This window comes from Bombina bombina, chromosome 6 (assembly GCF_027579735.1).
Source record: "Bombina bombina isolate aBomBom1 chromosome 6, aBomBom1.pri, whole genome shotgun sequence".
In the NCBI taxonomy this organism is placed as follows: domain Eukaryota; kingdom Metazoa; phylum Chordata; class Amphibia; order Anura; family Bombinatoridae; genus Bombina; species Bombina bombina.
In genome coordinates, this window is record NC_069504.1 from 728,894,028 (window position 1) to 728,909,995 (window position 15,968).

At 40.5% G+C, this 15,968-nt stretch overlaps 1 protein-coding gene across 3 annotated transcripts in view; it reads left to right on the forward strand.

Moving 5' to 3' along the window:
* The window catches only part of LOC128662237 (adhesion G protein-coupled receptor E1), a 267,881-nt gene that overhangs the window by 134,324 nt on the left and 117,589 nt on the right, over nucleotides 1-15,968 (forward strand). For all 3 annotated transcript variants that reach the window (XM_053716059.1, XM_053716061.1, XM_053716060.1), the window contains one exon: nucleotides 8,346-8,492. In XM_053716059.1, the coding sequence (XP_053572034.1) occupies nucleotides 8,346-8,492 (147 nt within the window). The remainder of the gene's footprint in view (nucleotides 1-8,345; nucleotides 8,493-15,968) is intronic.

Below are 15,968 nucleotides of genomic sequence, written 5' to 3' on the forward strand. Positions count from 1 at the left end.
CACACAAAGGTGTTCAAGCTTAAATCTGAAGTTTACTTCTTCAGTATCAGATGAAGGAATAATACTGTCTGAATCTGAGATTTCTCCCTCAGAGGCTACTGGCGAATCCTCCTCAACAGACTTATGAGGGAGGGCAACCAGCACAGCAGTAGGTGGAACAGAAACCTTATTATCTGAATGTCTAATTTTCCTCTTGCGTTTTCCCAGCATAGGAAAAGCAGATAATGCTGCAGATACCGCAGAAGATACCTGTGCAGCAAAATCTGCAGGCAAATAAACTTCTCCAGGAGGCTGAGAGGACATGCGTTTGAGGAGAAAGCTGTGGCATTGCCTGAACAGCATCATCCTGAGAGACATTGGGCTCAGAGTGCAACAATTTATCTTTAACCCCTTAAGGACCAGACCATTTTTCAATTTCTTTCCCTTAAGGACCAGGGCTATTTTTACATTTCTGCTGTGTTTGTGTTTAGCTGTAATTTTCCTCTTACTCATTTACTGTACCCACACATTTACTGTACCATTTTTCTCGCCATTAAATGGACTTTCTAAAGATACCATTTTTTTCATCATATGTTATAATTTACTATAATTTTTTTTGATAAAATATGATGAAAAAAATGAAAAAAACAAACTTTTTGGAACTTTGACCCCCAAAATCTGTTACACATCTACAACCACCAAAAAACAACCATGCTAAATAGTTTTTAAATTTTGTTCCAATGTTTACATGTTCTTTGCTTTTTTGCAAGTTATAGGGCAGTAAATACAAGTAGCACTTTGCTATTCCCAAACCATTGGCTAGATTACGAGTTTTTGTCGGTAAGGCTTGCGGTGCTAACAAGAATTTTTTTCTCACCGCTCACTTAAGACAACGCTGGTATTACAGGTTTTTACAAACCCAGCGTTAGCCACAGAACAGTGAGCGTAGAGCAAAATTTAGCTCCACATCTCACCTCAATACCAGCGCTGCTTACGGTAGTGGTGAGCTGGAAAAACGTGCTCGTGCACGATTTCCCCATTGGAATCAATGGGGCAGAATCGGCTGAAAAAACCCCTGCAAAAAAGCAGCGTTCAACTCCTAACGCAGCCCCATTGATTCCTATGGGGAAATACTTTTTATGTCTACACCTAACACGAACCCCGAGTTTAAACAAGCCTAATCTTACACTTATTAACCCCTAATCTGCCACCCCTGACATCGCCGACACCTGCATTATATTATTAACCCCTAACCTGCTGCTCCAGACACCGCCGTCACCTACATTATACTTATGAACCCCTACTCTGCCGCCCCCAATGTCGCCGCAACCTAACTACAATGATTAACTCCTAATCTGCCGCCCCCAATGTCGCTGCCACTATAATACAGTTATTAACCCCTAAACCTAAGTCTAACCCTAACACCACCCTAACTTAAATATAATTTAAATAAATCTAAATAAAATAACTACAATTAAATAAATTATTCCTATTTAAAACTACTTACCTATAAAATAAACCCTAAGCTAGCTACAATATAACTAATAGTTACATTGTAGCTAGCTTAGAGTTTATTTTTATTTTACAGGCAACTTTGTATTTATTTTAACCAGGTACAATAGTTATTAAATAGTTATTAACTATTTAATAACTACCTAGCTAAAATAAATACAAATTTACCTGTAAAATAAACCCTAACCTAAGTTACAATTACACCTAACACTACACTATAATTAAATGAATTACCTAAACTAACTACAATTAATTACAATTAAATTAAATAAACTAAAGTAGGTAAAAAAACACAAAATTATAGAAAATAATAAAATAATTACAAGAATTTAAACTAATTACACCTAATCTAATCCCAATAATAAAATAAAAGAGCCCCCCAAAATAATAAAAATCCCTACCCTATACTAAATTACAAATAGCCCTTAAAAGGGCCTTTTGCGGGGCATTGCCCCAAAGTAATCAGCTCTTTTACCTGAAAAAAAAATACAATACCCCCCCCAACATTAAAACCCACCACCCACACACCCAACCCTACTCTAAAACCCACCCAATCCCCCCTTAATAAAACCTAACACTAACCCCTTGAAGATCACCCTACCTTGAGACGTCTTCACCCAACCGGGCACAAGTGATCCTCCAGACGGCCAGAAGTCTTCATCCGATCCGGGCAGAAGAGGACCTCCAGACAGGCAGAAGTCTTCATCCAGGCGGCATCTTCTATCTTCATCCATCCGGAGCGGAGCGGGTCCATCTTCAAGCCTGCAGACGCGGAGCATCCTCTTCCAATGACATCCAACTGAAGAATAAAGGTACCTTTAAGTGACGTCATCCAAGATGGCATCCCTTGAATTCCGATTGGCTGATAGAATTCTATCAGCCAATCGGAATTAAGGTAGAAAAAATCTGCCTGTCTGGAGGTCCTCTTGTGCCCGGATCGGATGAAGACTTCTGGCCGTCTGGAGGATCACTTGTGCCCGGTTGGGTGAAGACGTCTCAAGGTAGGGTGATTTTCAAGGGGTTAGTGTTAGGTTTTATTAAGGGGGATTAGGTGGGTTTTAGAGTAGGGTTGGGTGTGTGGGTTGTGGGTTTTAATGTTGGGGGGTATTGTATTTTTTTTTACAGGTAAAAGAGCGGATTACTTTGGGGCAATGCCCCGCAAAAGGCCCTTTTAAGGGCTATTTGTAATTTAGTATAGGGTAGGGATTTTTTTTTTATTTTGGGGGCCTTTTTTATTTTATTAGGGGGATTAGATTAGGTGTAATTAGTTTAAAATTCTTGTAATTATTTTATTATTTTCTGTAATTTAGTGTTGTTTTTTTTTTCGTACTTTAGTTTATTTAATTTAATTGTAATTAATTGTAGCTAGTGTAGGTAATTAATTTAATTATAGTGTAGTGTTAGGTGTAATTGTAACTTAGGTTAGGGTTTATTTTACAGGTAAATTTGAATTTATTTTAGCTAGGTAGTTATTAAATAGTTAATAACTATTTAATAACTAGTGTTCCTAGTTAAAATAAATAAAACTTGCCTGTAAAATAAAAATAAACCCTAAGATGGCTACAATGTAACTATTAGTTATATTGTAGCTAGCTTAGGGTTTATTTTATAGGTAAGTATTTAGTTTTAAATAGGAATAATTTATTTAATTGTAGTAATTTTATTTTGTTTTATTTATATAATATTTAAGTTAGGGGGGGGGGTTAGGTTTAGGGTTAGACTTAGGCTTAGGGGTTAATACATTTAATATAGTGGCGGTGACGTTGGGGCGGCAGATTAGGGGTTAATAAATGTAGGTAGGTTTCCGGGATGTTAGGGATGGCAGATTAGGGGTTAATAATATTTAACTAATGTTTGCGAGGCGGGATTGCACGGTTTAGCGGTTAATATATTTATTTAAGTGGCGTCGATGTCCGGGCGGCAGATTAGGGGTTAAAAACTTTATTTAAGTGTTTGCGATGCGGGGGGGGGGGCTCGGTTTAGGGGTTAATAGGTAGTTTATGGGTGTTATTGTACTTTATAGCACTTTAGTTAAGAGATTTATGTTACGGCGTTAGCCCATAAAACTCTTAACTACTGACTTTTAAATGCGGTATGAGTCTTGACAGGAGAGGGTATACCAATCACTTTTTCCAAGACTCGTAATACCGGCGTTAGGCAAATTCCATTGAAAAGATAGGATACGCAATTGACGTAAGGGGATTTGCGGTATGCTCGAGTCGCGGAAAAAAAGTGAGGGGTACACCTGTACCTGCCAGACTTGTAATACCAGCTGGCGTTAAAAAGCAGCGTTGGGACTTCTCAACGCTGCTTTTTAAGGCTAACGGAAGACTCGTAATCTAGGCGCATTTTTTTTACTCAAAATTAGCTATAGTTACATTGTAACACTGATATCTATCAGGAATCCCTGAATATCCCTTGACATGTATATATATATTTTTTTAGTAGACAACACAAAGGCCCCTATTTATGAGAGTTTGGCGGACCTGATCCGACAGTACGCTCACCTTATTCAGCATTGCACCAGCAGCTCACAAGAGCTGCTGGTGCAACGCCGCCCCCTGCAGACTCATGGTCGCCAGCAGGGGGGTGTCAATCAACCCGATCGTACTCGATCGGGTTGATTTCCGGCGATGTCTGTCCGCCTGCTCAGAGCAGGCGGACAGGTTATGGAGCAGCGGCCTTTGTGACCGCTGCTTCATAACTGCTGTTTCTGGTGAGCCTACAGGCTCGCAAGAAACACGGGGCATCAAGCTCCATTCAGAGCTTGATAGATAGGCCCCAATGTATTGATATAGGCCCATTTTGGTATATTTCATGCCACCATTTCACCGTAAAATGCGATCAAATAAAAAAAATTGTTCACTTTTTCACAAACTTTAGATTTCTTACTGAAATTATTTACAAACAGTTTGTGCAATTATGGCACAAATGGTTGTAAATGCTTCTCTGGGATCCCCCTTTGTTCATAAATAGTAGACATATATGGCTTTGGCGTTGCTTTTTGATAATTAGAAGGCTGCTAAATGCCGCTGCTCAACACACGTGTTATGCTCAGCAGTGAAGGGGTTAATTAGGGAGCTTGTAGGGTTAATTTTAGCTTTAGTGTAGTGTAGTAGATAACCCAAAGTATTGATCTAGGCCCATTTTGGTATATTTCATGCCACCATATTACCACCAAAGGCGATCAAATAAAAAAAATTGTTAACTTTTTCACAAACTTTAGGTCTCTCACTGAAATGATTTACAAACAGCTTGAGCAATTATGGCACAAATGGTTGTAAATGTTTCTCCGTGATTCCCTCTGTTCAGAAATAGCAGACATATATGGCTTTGGCATTGATTTTTGTTAATTAGAAGGCCGCTAATTGCCGCTGCGCACCACACTTTTATTATGCCCACCAGTAAAGGGGTTAATTATGTAGCTTGTAGGGTTAATTTTAGCTTTAGTGTAGATATCAGCCTCCCACCTGACACATCCCCCCCTGATCCCTCCCTGACCCCTCTCAAACAGCTCTCCACCTTCCCCCACCTCACAATTGTAACCGCCATCTTAAGTACTGGCAAATAGCAGGTTAAAGAGAATATCTGCATAAACAACATGAATTACATCCTGACTTGAACATCGGGGTAGACTACCCTAGTCTACAGTGACCATGGGATTATTCTGCCCATACTTCCAGTCACTGTTCTAACTAATGTTAATCCCGATATAGGGCCGGAAGTTTCACCACTCTTCAGCTTGATGTAACTCTACATGAACTGTCCTCTGATACAGAAGAAGGTGATTAAGAGTCTGCTAGAGGCAAAGACATATCCCACTGTGATCTTGCTGAGGGGAAGGCATCCCTTTTAAAACAGGGGATCCCACCGGCGGTGGTACTGAGGCATCCAGTTCCAAACTCTCAGGTACAGGCTGAAGATGTTTTTGATTTCGACGTGTAACTGTCCCTCCATCAGTAAGGACTACATAAGACCTTGGTTCTGGAGAGCGTCCAATTACCGTAGCAGGCGTCTTCCTTTTCTTCTCATCATCCAGTTTAATTCTGACACTTTGCCCCGCATTCAGCTCCTGCAAGGGCCTCACAGAATGTTTCCTGTCGTAGAAGAATCGATAGCCCCTTTTTGCCTCTTCATCCCTCCTAAGGACTTCGTCCCGAGGAATAGAGCTAGTTGGCTGGAAGACACCCACAGAGGGTAAGGTGGTGCGAATCTGGCGTCTTAGCATCAGCTGTGCCGGACTAAACCCCGTGGCTTGAATGGGAGTCGCCCTATAGGACAAGAGTGCCACGTACGGCTCAGATTGCTTCAAAATTAACTTTGTTATTTGAACTGCCCTTTCAGCCATTACATTGGCCTGCGGGTAATGTAGACTTGACGTGGAATGTACAAAATCATATTCTCTGCTGAAAGAACTGAACTCTGTGAAAGCGAACTGCATTCCGTTATCACTCACCAACTCTATTGGTATGCCCCACCGGGCAAAAAAGCTTCTGAGACTGGTGATAACAGCTTGACTTGTGATTTCATTCAAGGGTGCAATCTCCAAATACCTGGAATAGTAGTCAATCACGACTAGGTACTTTTTCCCGTGCAGTTCGCACAAGTTAGCAGCTATTTTCTGCCACTGGCCTGCAGGCAGCAGTGTAGAAATCAAGGGCTCTCTTCTCTGAGTAGGCCAGCGTTCCCGGCAAAAGGCACATTTAGACACATGGCTTGCAATGTCAGAACTGATCCCAGGCCACCATACTGCCATAGCTGCCCTTTCTCTGCACTCTGTAATGCCTAAGTGGCCATCATGAATCCTGTTTAACATCTCCTGCCACATGCTGACAGGAATAATAATGCGGTCCTGGAAGAACACCAACCCATCCAGCTCCGTGAGAACTTGAAGATATCCAGGCTGCCCGACTCTCGGGCCAACCTTCTTTTATGTACTTTATAACTTCTTGAAGGTCTGTATCTAAATATGTCTCTTTTCTTATTTGTTCTAGCTTCCCTGAAGAGATGGATTTGGAGGCCAGAACTGAATCTACATATACTTTCACATCTGATTCCGTTGAAGACTCTTCAGCAGCAGCCAGCGGGAGCCTGGAAAGTGTACCTGCCACAACCAGTTGTTTTTCCGGCACATGCACTGCCTTAACGTTGAACCTGAGCAGCCTCATTAGAAGTCTCTAGCATCTTAGGGGTGTTTTGTCAATATCATAGGAGTTGATTAGAGGGACTAGCGGTTTATGGTCAGTCTCCAGACTAAATTTCTCTAAACCCACTAGGTAACGCTGAAAGCGCTCACAGGCCCAAACTGCAGCCAGGCACTCTTTCTCAATTTGGGCATATTTTGACTCAGCAGCCGTCAGTGTACGGGAACAGTAGGCGATGGGCTGTAGTTTGTTTTCATTCAACTGCAGGAGGGCTGCCCCTAACCCATAACTGCTCACATCAGCACTAACCACAGTCTTTTTGAAGGGTCGTAGAACCTCAACACTGGGGCAGACCCCAGCAGGGACTTGACCTGCATAAAAGATTCTTCCTGTGAAGGTCCCCAGACCCAGGCAACATCTTTCTTTAGCAACTCTGTGATAGGGTGTAGTATTGTGGATAAATCTGGAAGGAACCTACCCACATAATTTTCAAGGCCCAATATTTGTCTCAGCTCATGTAGATCAGAAGGACTTTTCATCTGTTCAATAGCACAAATTTTTTCGGGGTCTGGCTTGATGCCATCCGCATTGATGATATGCCCAAAGTAACATAACTCAGCTTTCCTAAAGTCAGTTTGCGGCACTTTGGATCTAGGGGTATCTGCCAGAAGTGGCTGGAAGCATCCAGTGTTGAGAAGAACTTCACCCCAGCCAATTTCGAAGCTATGTCTTTAAGTGTCAGCAGCACATATCTCTCTCTCTCTTCACCGCCTCATTCAGCATTTTCAAGTCTACGCAGATGCGTACTTTCACATTTTTCTTTGCAACAGGCACAATGAGTGCACACCAGTCAGTTGCTTCAACAACCTCTTCAATAACTCCCATATTCTTCATATGCAGAAGCTCCTTCTCCACTTGAGGCATGAGCAGGAACGGAATTCTACGTGGAGTGGTAATGCTGTATGAGACTGCGTCACTTTTAAGTGATATTCGGACTGGGTTGCAATTCAGTAGGCCCAATTCACCAAACATATCTTCTGAAATCTCATTCATTCTGGCGATTAGGCCAAAACCACAGCATGCTTTTCTGCTCAATAGATTGTTTACACACTGACCTCTAATCACATGCACCCACATGGTGAATTCCCTCTGCTTGTACTCGCAGCTGGCAAGAAATTTCCCTGCACAATCAATGCGGCCACCAGGACTATGGACTTTTGTTGTAACTTTCGCCTGCTGAGGCTGTCGAGGCAGTTTTATTATTATTATTAACCCTAACCCTAATATTATTAGGTCTATTAGAAGATTTAACACAGCCACCCTATCTGACCTCCAGTTGCTAGCACACCCTAGGCTTTTACTGAAACACTAACATTTTCTTTTCCAGTTGCAATATAGAAGTAGTGGAAGCACTATAGATTGTGCTCTAGCGATGTTAGCGCACCATAGTGCTACCATTTTATGCTCCACTTGTAATCTAGGCCATAGTATATAATTCTTGAAAAAAAATTTGCTGTCACTTATAAGGCTGTAAATATGGGACCTCCTGCAAATATTTATACTATGTAAGAAAAATGTAAAATGTATCAAGATATTTCATAGTCATACACAAAAACAGGCTGCTTGACATATAGCTCTCCATGTTTGTGTTTACATCATATAAAAATGTCCTATATCCTTTATGTCACACTGTATTTTGGTGTCTTACAGATATAAACGAGTGCTTCATCTCACCACCACCCTGCATCCCCCCTGCGACCTGCAGTAATATTGCAGGCAGCTTCTTCTGTTACTGCCCAGTGGGGTATACATTGTCCATTAGCTCTGGTGGCTACATGAATCAGACAACCTGCACAGGTAAGAACATTTGGTGTCCATATTATCTTCATTTAAATTAATATTTTTACCATTTCTTAAATCCTTATATGGGGCTGGGTCTAAGGGTTTGGGATTATTATGAAACACCATACATTAATACAAGATCAAGAACTAGACGGCACGAGAGTCCACATAATGCCAAGTGTTCTGTTTTTAATGTGGTTCTCCATTTCCTGTGTGAAGACCTAGTTGAGTTGGAGTCCCAAAGAGCCCAGTATTGTTATGTTTTGATATACTGAAGGTAAAACCTCCCTGTGCCAGGAGCAAATGAAATCTTCTGATCAATTTATTTTAAATGTACTGGGAGTGAGGGGTATTGAGCTGATGGTAGCACCCTCCTGTGTTTTAGTAGTGGTGGTTGTGGTGGTGGGGGTGTCTGTATTATCCTTTATTAACAAGAAAAATAAAAGGGTAATGATTTATGTTGTTTGTCTTGATTATTCTAGAATTATGATCATTATCATACATTTAAAATGGTCCAATATATACTACAGTGCTATAACATTAGGTAACTTGCTACAGAATAAAAAGCAAAAGAATTTAATGGACAATATTTATTCATGAGTACTTTAGCAGTGCCCATGAGTTACCATCCAAAACCTACCCCCTTTATACAATGGGATCTACAAGACAGATGGGCTTGTGAGTTTATGTATAGTGATGTCGCGAACCTAAAAATTTGGGTTTGCGAATGGAGAACTCGAACTTCCACAAAAGTTTGCGAACCGGCGAACCGGGCGAACCCCCATAGACTTCAATAGGCAGGCGAATTTTAAAACTTACAGGGACTCTTTCTGGCCACAATAGTGATGGAAAAGTTGTTTCAAGGGCACTAACACCTGGACTGTGGCATGCCGGAGGGGGATCCATGGCAAAACTCCCATGGAAAATTACATAGTTGATGCAGAGTCTGGTTTTAATCCATAAAGGGCATACATCACCTAACATTCCTAAATTGTTTGGAATAACGTGCTTTAAAACATCAGGTATGATGTTGTATGGATCAGGTAGTGTAAGGGTTACGTGTAAGGGTTACGCCCGCTTCACAGTGCGCAGTGTAGGTGATATACCTGCCCTGACCATGCTTTGCAGACCAGCTATCAGTGGTCAGATGGACCCTTGCCCCAACACTGTGTGCCAGACATGCCATTATAGCAGACTTATATGGCTTTGGCGTTGCTTTTTGGTAATTAGAAGGCTGCTAAATGCCACTGCGCACCACACGTGTTTTATGCCCAGCAGTGAAGGGGTTAATTAGGGAGCATGTAGGGAGCTTGTAGAGTTAATTTTAGCTTAAGTGTAGTGAAGTAGACAACCCAAAGTATTGATCTAGGCCCATTTTGGTATATTTCATGCCACCATTTCACCGCCAAATGCGATAAAATTTTAAAAAAACTTAAATTTTTTCCCAATTTTAGGTTTCTCACTGAAATTATTTACAAACAGCTTGTGCAATTATGGCACAAATGGTTGTAAATGCTTCTCGGGGATCCCCTTTGTTCAGAAATAGCAGACATATATGACTTTGACGTTGCTTTCTGGTAATTAGAAGGCCACTAAATGCTGCTGCGCATCACACGTGTATTATGGCTAGCAGTGAAGGGGTTAATTAGGTCATTTGTAGGCAGCTTGCAGGGTTAATTTTAGCTTTAGTTTAGAGATAAGCCTCCCACCTGACACATCAGACCCCCTGATCCCTCCCAAACAGCTCCCTTCCCTCCCCCACCCCACAATTGTCCCGCCATCTTAAGTACTGGCAGAATGTCTGCCAGTACTAAAATAAAAGGGTTTTAATTTTTTTTTTTTTTTAGCATATTTACATATGCTGTGGTGTAGCATCCCCCTTAGCCCCCAACCTCCCTGATCCCCCCCAAAACAACTCTCTAACTCTGCCTTATTGGCCGCCATCTTGGGTACTGGCAGCTGTCTGCTATTATTTCACAGTCATAAAAGTTTTTTTTTTTTTAAATGTACACTACTGTTACAACAGATATGAGTGGTGGCACTGGGGAAGTGGGCACAGTATACGCTGTGAGCCTGACACACACGCTGGCAGGCAGGCAACTGCAATTAGATTACACAGGAAAAAAAAAAAAAAAAGCAGACTGATGTTCTAGCCCTAAAAAGGGCTTTTTGGGGTGCTGTCCTTACAGCAGAGATCAGATGAGTCCTTCAGGACTGTAGAGGACACTGAATACACTAGCCTATCTATCGATTTCCCTATTAAATCAGCAGCAGCTACACTGTCCCTCATCTCACTAAGAATGCAGCTTCCAAAGGAATCTAAAATGGATGCTGTCCAGGAGGTGGGAGGGTCTGGGAGGGAGGGTCTGCTGCTGATTGGCTGGAATGTGTATTCTGACTGTGAGGTACAGGATCAAAGTTTACTCAATGATGACGAATAGGGGGCGGATCGAACATCGCATATGTTCGCCCTCCGAGGCGAACGCGAACATGCTATGTTCGCCGGGAACTATTCGCCGGCGAACAATTCGCAACGTCACTATTTATGTACTAAAGGAAGTCCATAGTGAAAAGTTGAGGGGGAAACAAGTGCCTTGCAGCAATAAATGGGTTAATGGCTAAAGAGAATCCAATAGAGGAAGTGAGAGAGGGGGTGGAAGTAACAATGTGTAAGAAAGATGAGTAACACAGACATTCATGAGGGATTGCGGTGAGGTCTGACAGTAGCTTGGGAAACCAAGGGTGGATGAGTGAGTAGATAAGAATCTTAGATTTGTTGTGTGAGTGGGACATTTAAGATATATTTGTAGATATTTTTGGTAAATTCAACAGAAATGAACCAAAGACTGAATGCAAATAACAAATAAAAGAGTACAATGTAAAAAAATAGATTTGAGGTGTGGGGAATAAAAGTGGGAAAAAAGAGGAGTTATGTTTTGGAGATAGAAAGCTTTAGAGAAGAGGGCAGGATTATATGCTGATGATATGAGTTTAGATATAGGAAGAGACCATAAGATAAAGTAGAGACTTCTCTTTTTTAAATATTTTAAAACAATTAAAATGACAGAACACAACATATAAGCGAATGGTGTAATGTAGGGAAGATATTTATGATGATACAGGTGTCAATGTAGAGACCCTGTGGCTGTGGGTTTAAATAAAAAGTGTGGGAAAAAATCCTAAAGAAATATTACTTCAACATGCTACAAGCCCCCCAACATTAGTGACATGGAGGAAACTCAACAACTAATGCAAATAGGTAAGGCTGCTAATAACAGTGCTGTAATTAGGGGAGATTGTAACTACCCTGATATAAACTGGGCCAATGAAACTAGTAATTCAGCTAAGGAGGATAGATTTTTAAATGTTCTCAGGGATAACTTCTTGTCACAATTAATAGAGGAGCCAACTAGGAGTAAAGATATACTGCATTTAGTGCTATCAAACAATACAGATATAATATCAAACATAGAAGTCAAATAACATTTTTGTAACAGTGATCATAACATGGTCACATTTGAAATTTCTTTTCATAAGCAGTGTCTTAAAGGTTTAACTAAGACTTTTAATTTTAAGAAAGCAAAATTCAACAATTTAAGGAAATCATTAAAAGGACAGTCTAGTCCAAAATAAACTTTCATGAATCAGATAGAGAATTTAATTTTAAACCATTTTCTAATTTACTTTTATCACCAATTTTGCTTTGTTCTCTTGGTATTCTTAGTTGAAAGCTAAACCTAGGAGGTCCATATGCTAATTTCTAAGCCCTTGAAGGCCGCCTCTTCTCTCAAAGCATTTTGACAGTTTTTCACCACTAGAGGGTGTTAGTGCATGTGTGTCATATAGATAACACTATGCTCATGCACGTGGAGTTCAGGTGAGTCAGCTCTGATTGGCTAAAATGGATGTCTGTCCAAAGAGAACTGAAATAAGGGGCCAGTTTGCAGAGGTTTAGATACAAGGTTATCACAGAGGTAAAAAGTGTATTTATATAACTGTGTTGGTTGTGCAAAACTAGGGAATAAGTAATAAATGTATTATCTATCTTTTTAAAAAATAACAATTCTGGTGTAGACTGTCTCTTTAAATAACATAAACTGGGACAAAGTATTCTCTAATCAAAATACAGAGGATAAATGGATAACAAACAAACTTTGTTAAATAGATATACATATCAACAAAAACCATATGGTTATAAAAATAAAAATCCAAGCCAATCTGGCTAAATAAAAATGTGTTAAGAGAAATTAGGAAAAAACGTAGGGCATTTTTAATTATTCAAAGAAAATAGTACAGACTTAACATACCATATTCATAAGGAATGTAACAAAGCATGCAAAAAAATCTATCAAATTAGCCAAAGTTGAAATCAAAAGATTAATTGCAAAGGATTTTAAGTCCAACCCTAAAAGCTTCTTTAAGCACATAAATAGCAAAAAATCTAAGAGCGAAAATATAGGTTCATTAAAATGCGCGGAGTGTATACTGAAGTACCTCAGAAGGCTGAGGTACTTCAGTATACACAAAAGAGGAACACATGGAGGATACTTTGGAACAAACTAGAACATACCAGCCCATATCATTAACTGGGTTATGTCTAGAAGATATCAGGGAAAAAAAGGATAATATTAAGGTAAATAAAACTCCAGACCCAGATAAAATACACCCAAGGGTGTTCGGGAAGTTATATAGTTCTAGACAAACCTCTACCCTTAATTTTTCAAGACTCATTATCCTCAGGCATAGTACCCCAGGATTGGCGTAAAGCTGATTTGGTGCCACTCTTCAAAAAGGGAAGCAGGGATGATCCAGGAAGCTTTAGACCAGTTAGTCTGACATCAATAGTGGGGAAGATATTTGAAGGGATTATAAGGGATTATATTGATGAGCATATTCATGTAAACAAGATTATGAGTTCAAATCAGCATGGTTTTATGAGAAATAGATCATGTCAAACTAATCTAATTAGATTCTATGAGGAAGTAAGTAAAAATATAGATACAGGGGAATCAGTTGATGTTATATATCCATTTTAACCCTGCATAACACATATAGCTACCTATTTGTCCCTACAAATCTTAAATGTTTGATATGTGTGAAAGGACAGAATCCATTTTAACCCTGCATAACACAATATAGCTGCCTTTTTGCACCTACAAATCTTAAATGTTTGGTATGTGTGAAAGGACAGAATCCATTTTAACCCTGCATAACACAATATAGCTGTGTTTTTGCCCCTACAAATTTTAAATGTTTGGTATGTGTGAATTACCTTTAAAACTTTCTTTTCTCTGTCTTCCATTTTGATAAGAAAGTTGTCATTTGCATTGTTTATTCAGGCCTTGTTTGATCCTGCTATAATTTATGACCTTTGCTAATTAGGATCATGTGACTGTTATTACCTTTAAATTGTATACCCTTAGCTTGTTACATCAAGCTTGCTTGTGAGATCAGTGCAGCATGTGTGGTTCTCTAAGTATGCTAGTTCATAAGTGTAGGGACTTATAACAAGGGAGTTATACAAAGGAGTGGACAGGACAGAAACAAGTGCATTTAAATCTCCCTAAGTTAACTGCAAACATGCTACACTTTCTAATGTCTGCATTAACCTTTTCCTCCCTTCTCCTTAAAGTCACAGCTCTCCCTTTAACAAACAGCACTTAGACAATTCATATGTCTCCTTCTCTTCTACCTTCCCCCCTCTACAACACACATGAACTCTATTCCTATCTCACATCCCTCAGCCAGTCATGCTTAACTGATTCTAAACTTAAACACTCGCATAAGACACATTCTCATCTCCTTTCGCTCACCATATTTCTTCTTCTTGCAGCTGAGGATGTCTCACCTAACCCAGGTCCACCCTCTGCTTCCCTCAATTTACTACCCCAAATGACACCTCATACACCTTGCCCACGTAACCCTCTAAACCTCATTAACTGCACCTCTGTTAGTACACCCCTGTTATCTTGTGCCCTATGGAATTCACGCTTTGTATGCAATAAGCTTACATCTATTCACAACCTATTTATTTCCCGTTCACTTTAACATTTTAGCCCTCACTGAAACTTGGCTTTCCTCCTCTAACACAACTGCTGTAGCCTCTCGGTCCTATGGCGGCCTGCACTTTAGTCACACTTCCATACTAGGAGACAAACAAGGAGGGGGAGTATGAATTCTCCTGTCCCCACACAGTACCTTTCACTGCATTCCTTCACCCCCCTCTCTTTCCTTCTCATCTTTTGAAGTTCATGCTATCCGCCTCTTTACCCCTGTAGCTCTTCATGTTGCAGTTATCTATCGGCCCCCTGGCCCAGCATCACAATTTCTGGACCACTTTGAAGCCTGGCTTCTACATTTTCTCTCTTGTAATGTCCCTTCTCTCATCTTAGGGGACTTTAACATACCCCTTTATAATCCTAACATGCCTGCTGCCTCTAAACGTCTATCCCTTACTACGTCTTTTGGCTTGTCCCAGTGGACAACATTTTCCAACCCAGTGTGAAGGCAACTCCATAGACCTAGTCTTCACTAATCTCTGTGCAGTTTCCAACCTCCTTAACCTCCCCTTTCCTCTCTCTGCCCACCATCTACTAACTTTCTCTATTACTCTAGCTATTACATCTTTGCAAGCCCCCAAGGAATTTAAATGACTTGGATCTCAGACTTTTCCACTCAACTGAATCCTCTGCTCTACGACATTTCATCCCTCTCTTGGCCAAACCTTGTGGCTTTACAGTATAATTCGGCACTAAAATCAACACTTGACAAACAAAGCTGCACCCTCCATTCTTTGACGTACATCAATCACTCAATGGCAACCGTAGCACACCAAACAGACCAGATATCTTCAGCAATGTTCTCGGGCTGCTGAACGGCAGTGGAGGAAATCACGCACCTGTGCTGATTTCCGGCATTATTAATTCTATTTCTTATAGATTATTGCTGATCACTTCAAAAATAAAATTGACACCATTAGAAAAGATATCTGCACCTCACACCCCTCAAACCCAGCAATCCTACCCACCCCTTCTATTAACAAAACTCTATGCTTCTTCCCTCCTGTAACAGAAGAAGAAGTCTCTGTACTCCTATCCCTGGTTCATCTCACAACCTGCCCACTTGACCCTATTCCTTCATAACTTCATCTTTCTCTCTGCTTCACTAACCCCTACCCTAACTCATCTCTTTAACCAATCTCTCACCGCTGGCACATTTCCTGATAACTCAAGCATGTGTCAATCATACCAATCCTAAAAAAGCCCTCGCTTGACCCCTCCACCCCTTCTATCAACCGGTCTCCTTACTTCCTTTTGCTTCAAAATTATTGGAATGACTGGTATATAATTGGCTAACTCAATTTCTCACAACTAACTCCTTACTTGATCCACTACAATCTGGTTTCCGCCCTAAACACTCAACAGAAACCGCTCTTACTAAAGTAACAAATTACCTTTTATCAGCTAAAGCAAAAGGCCACTACTCCTTACT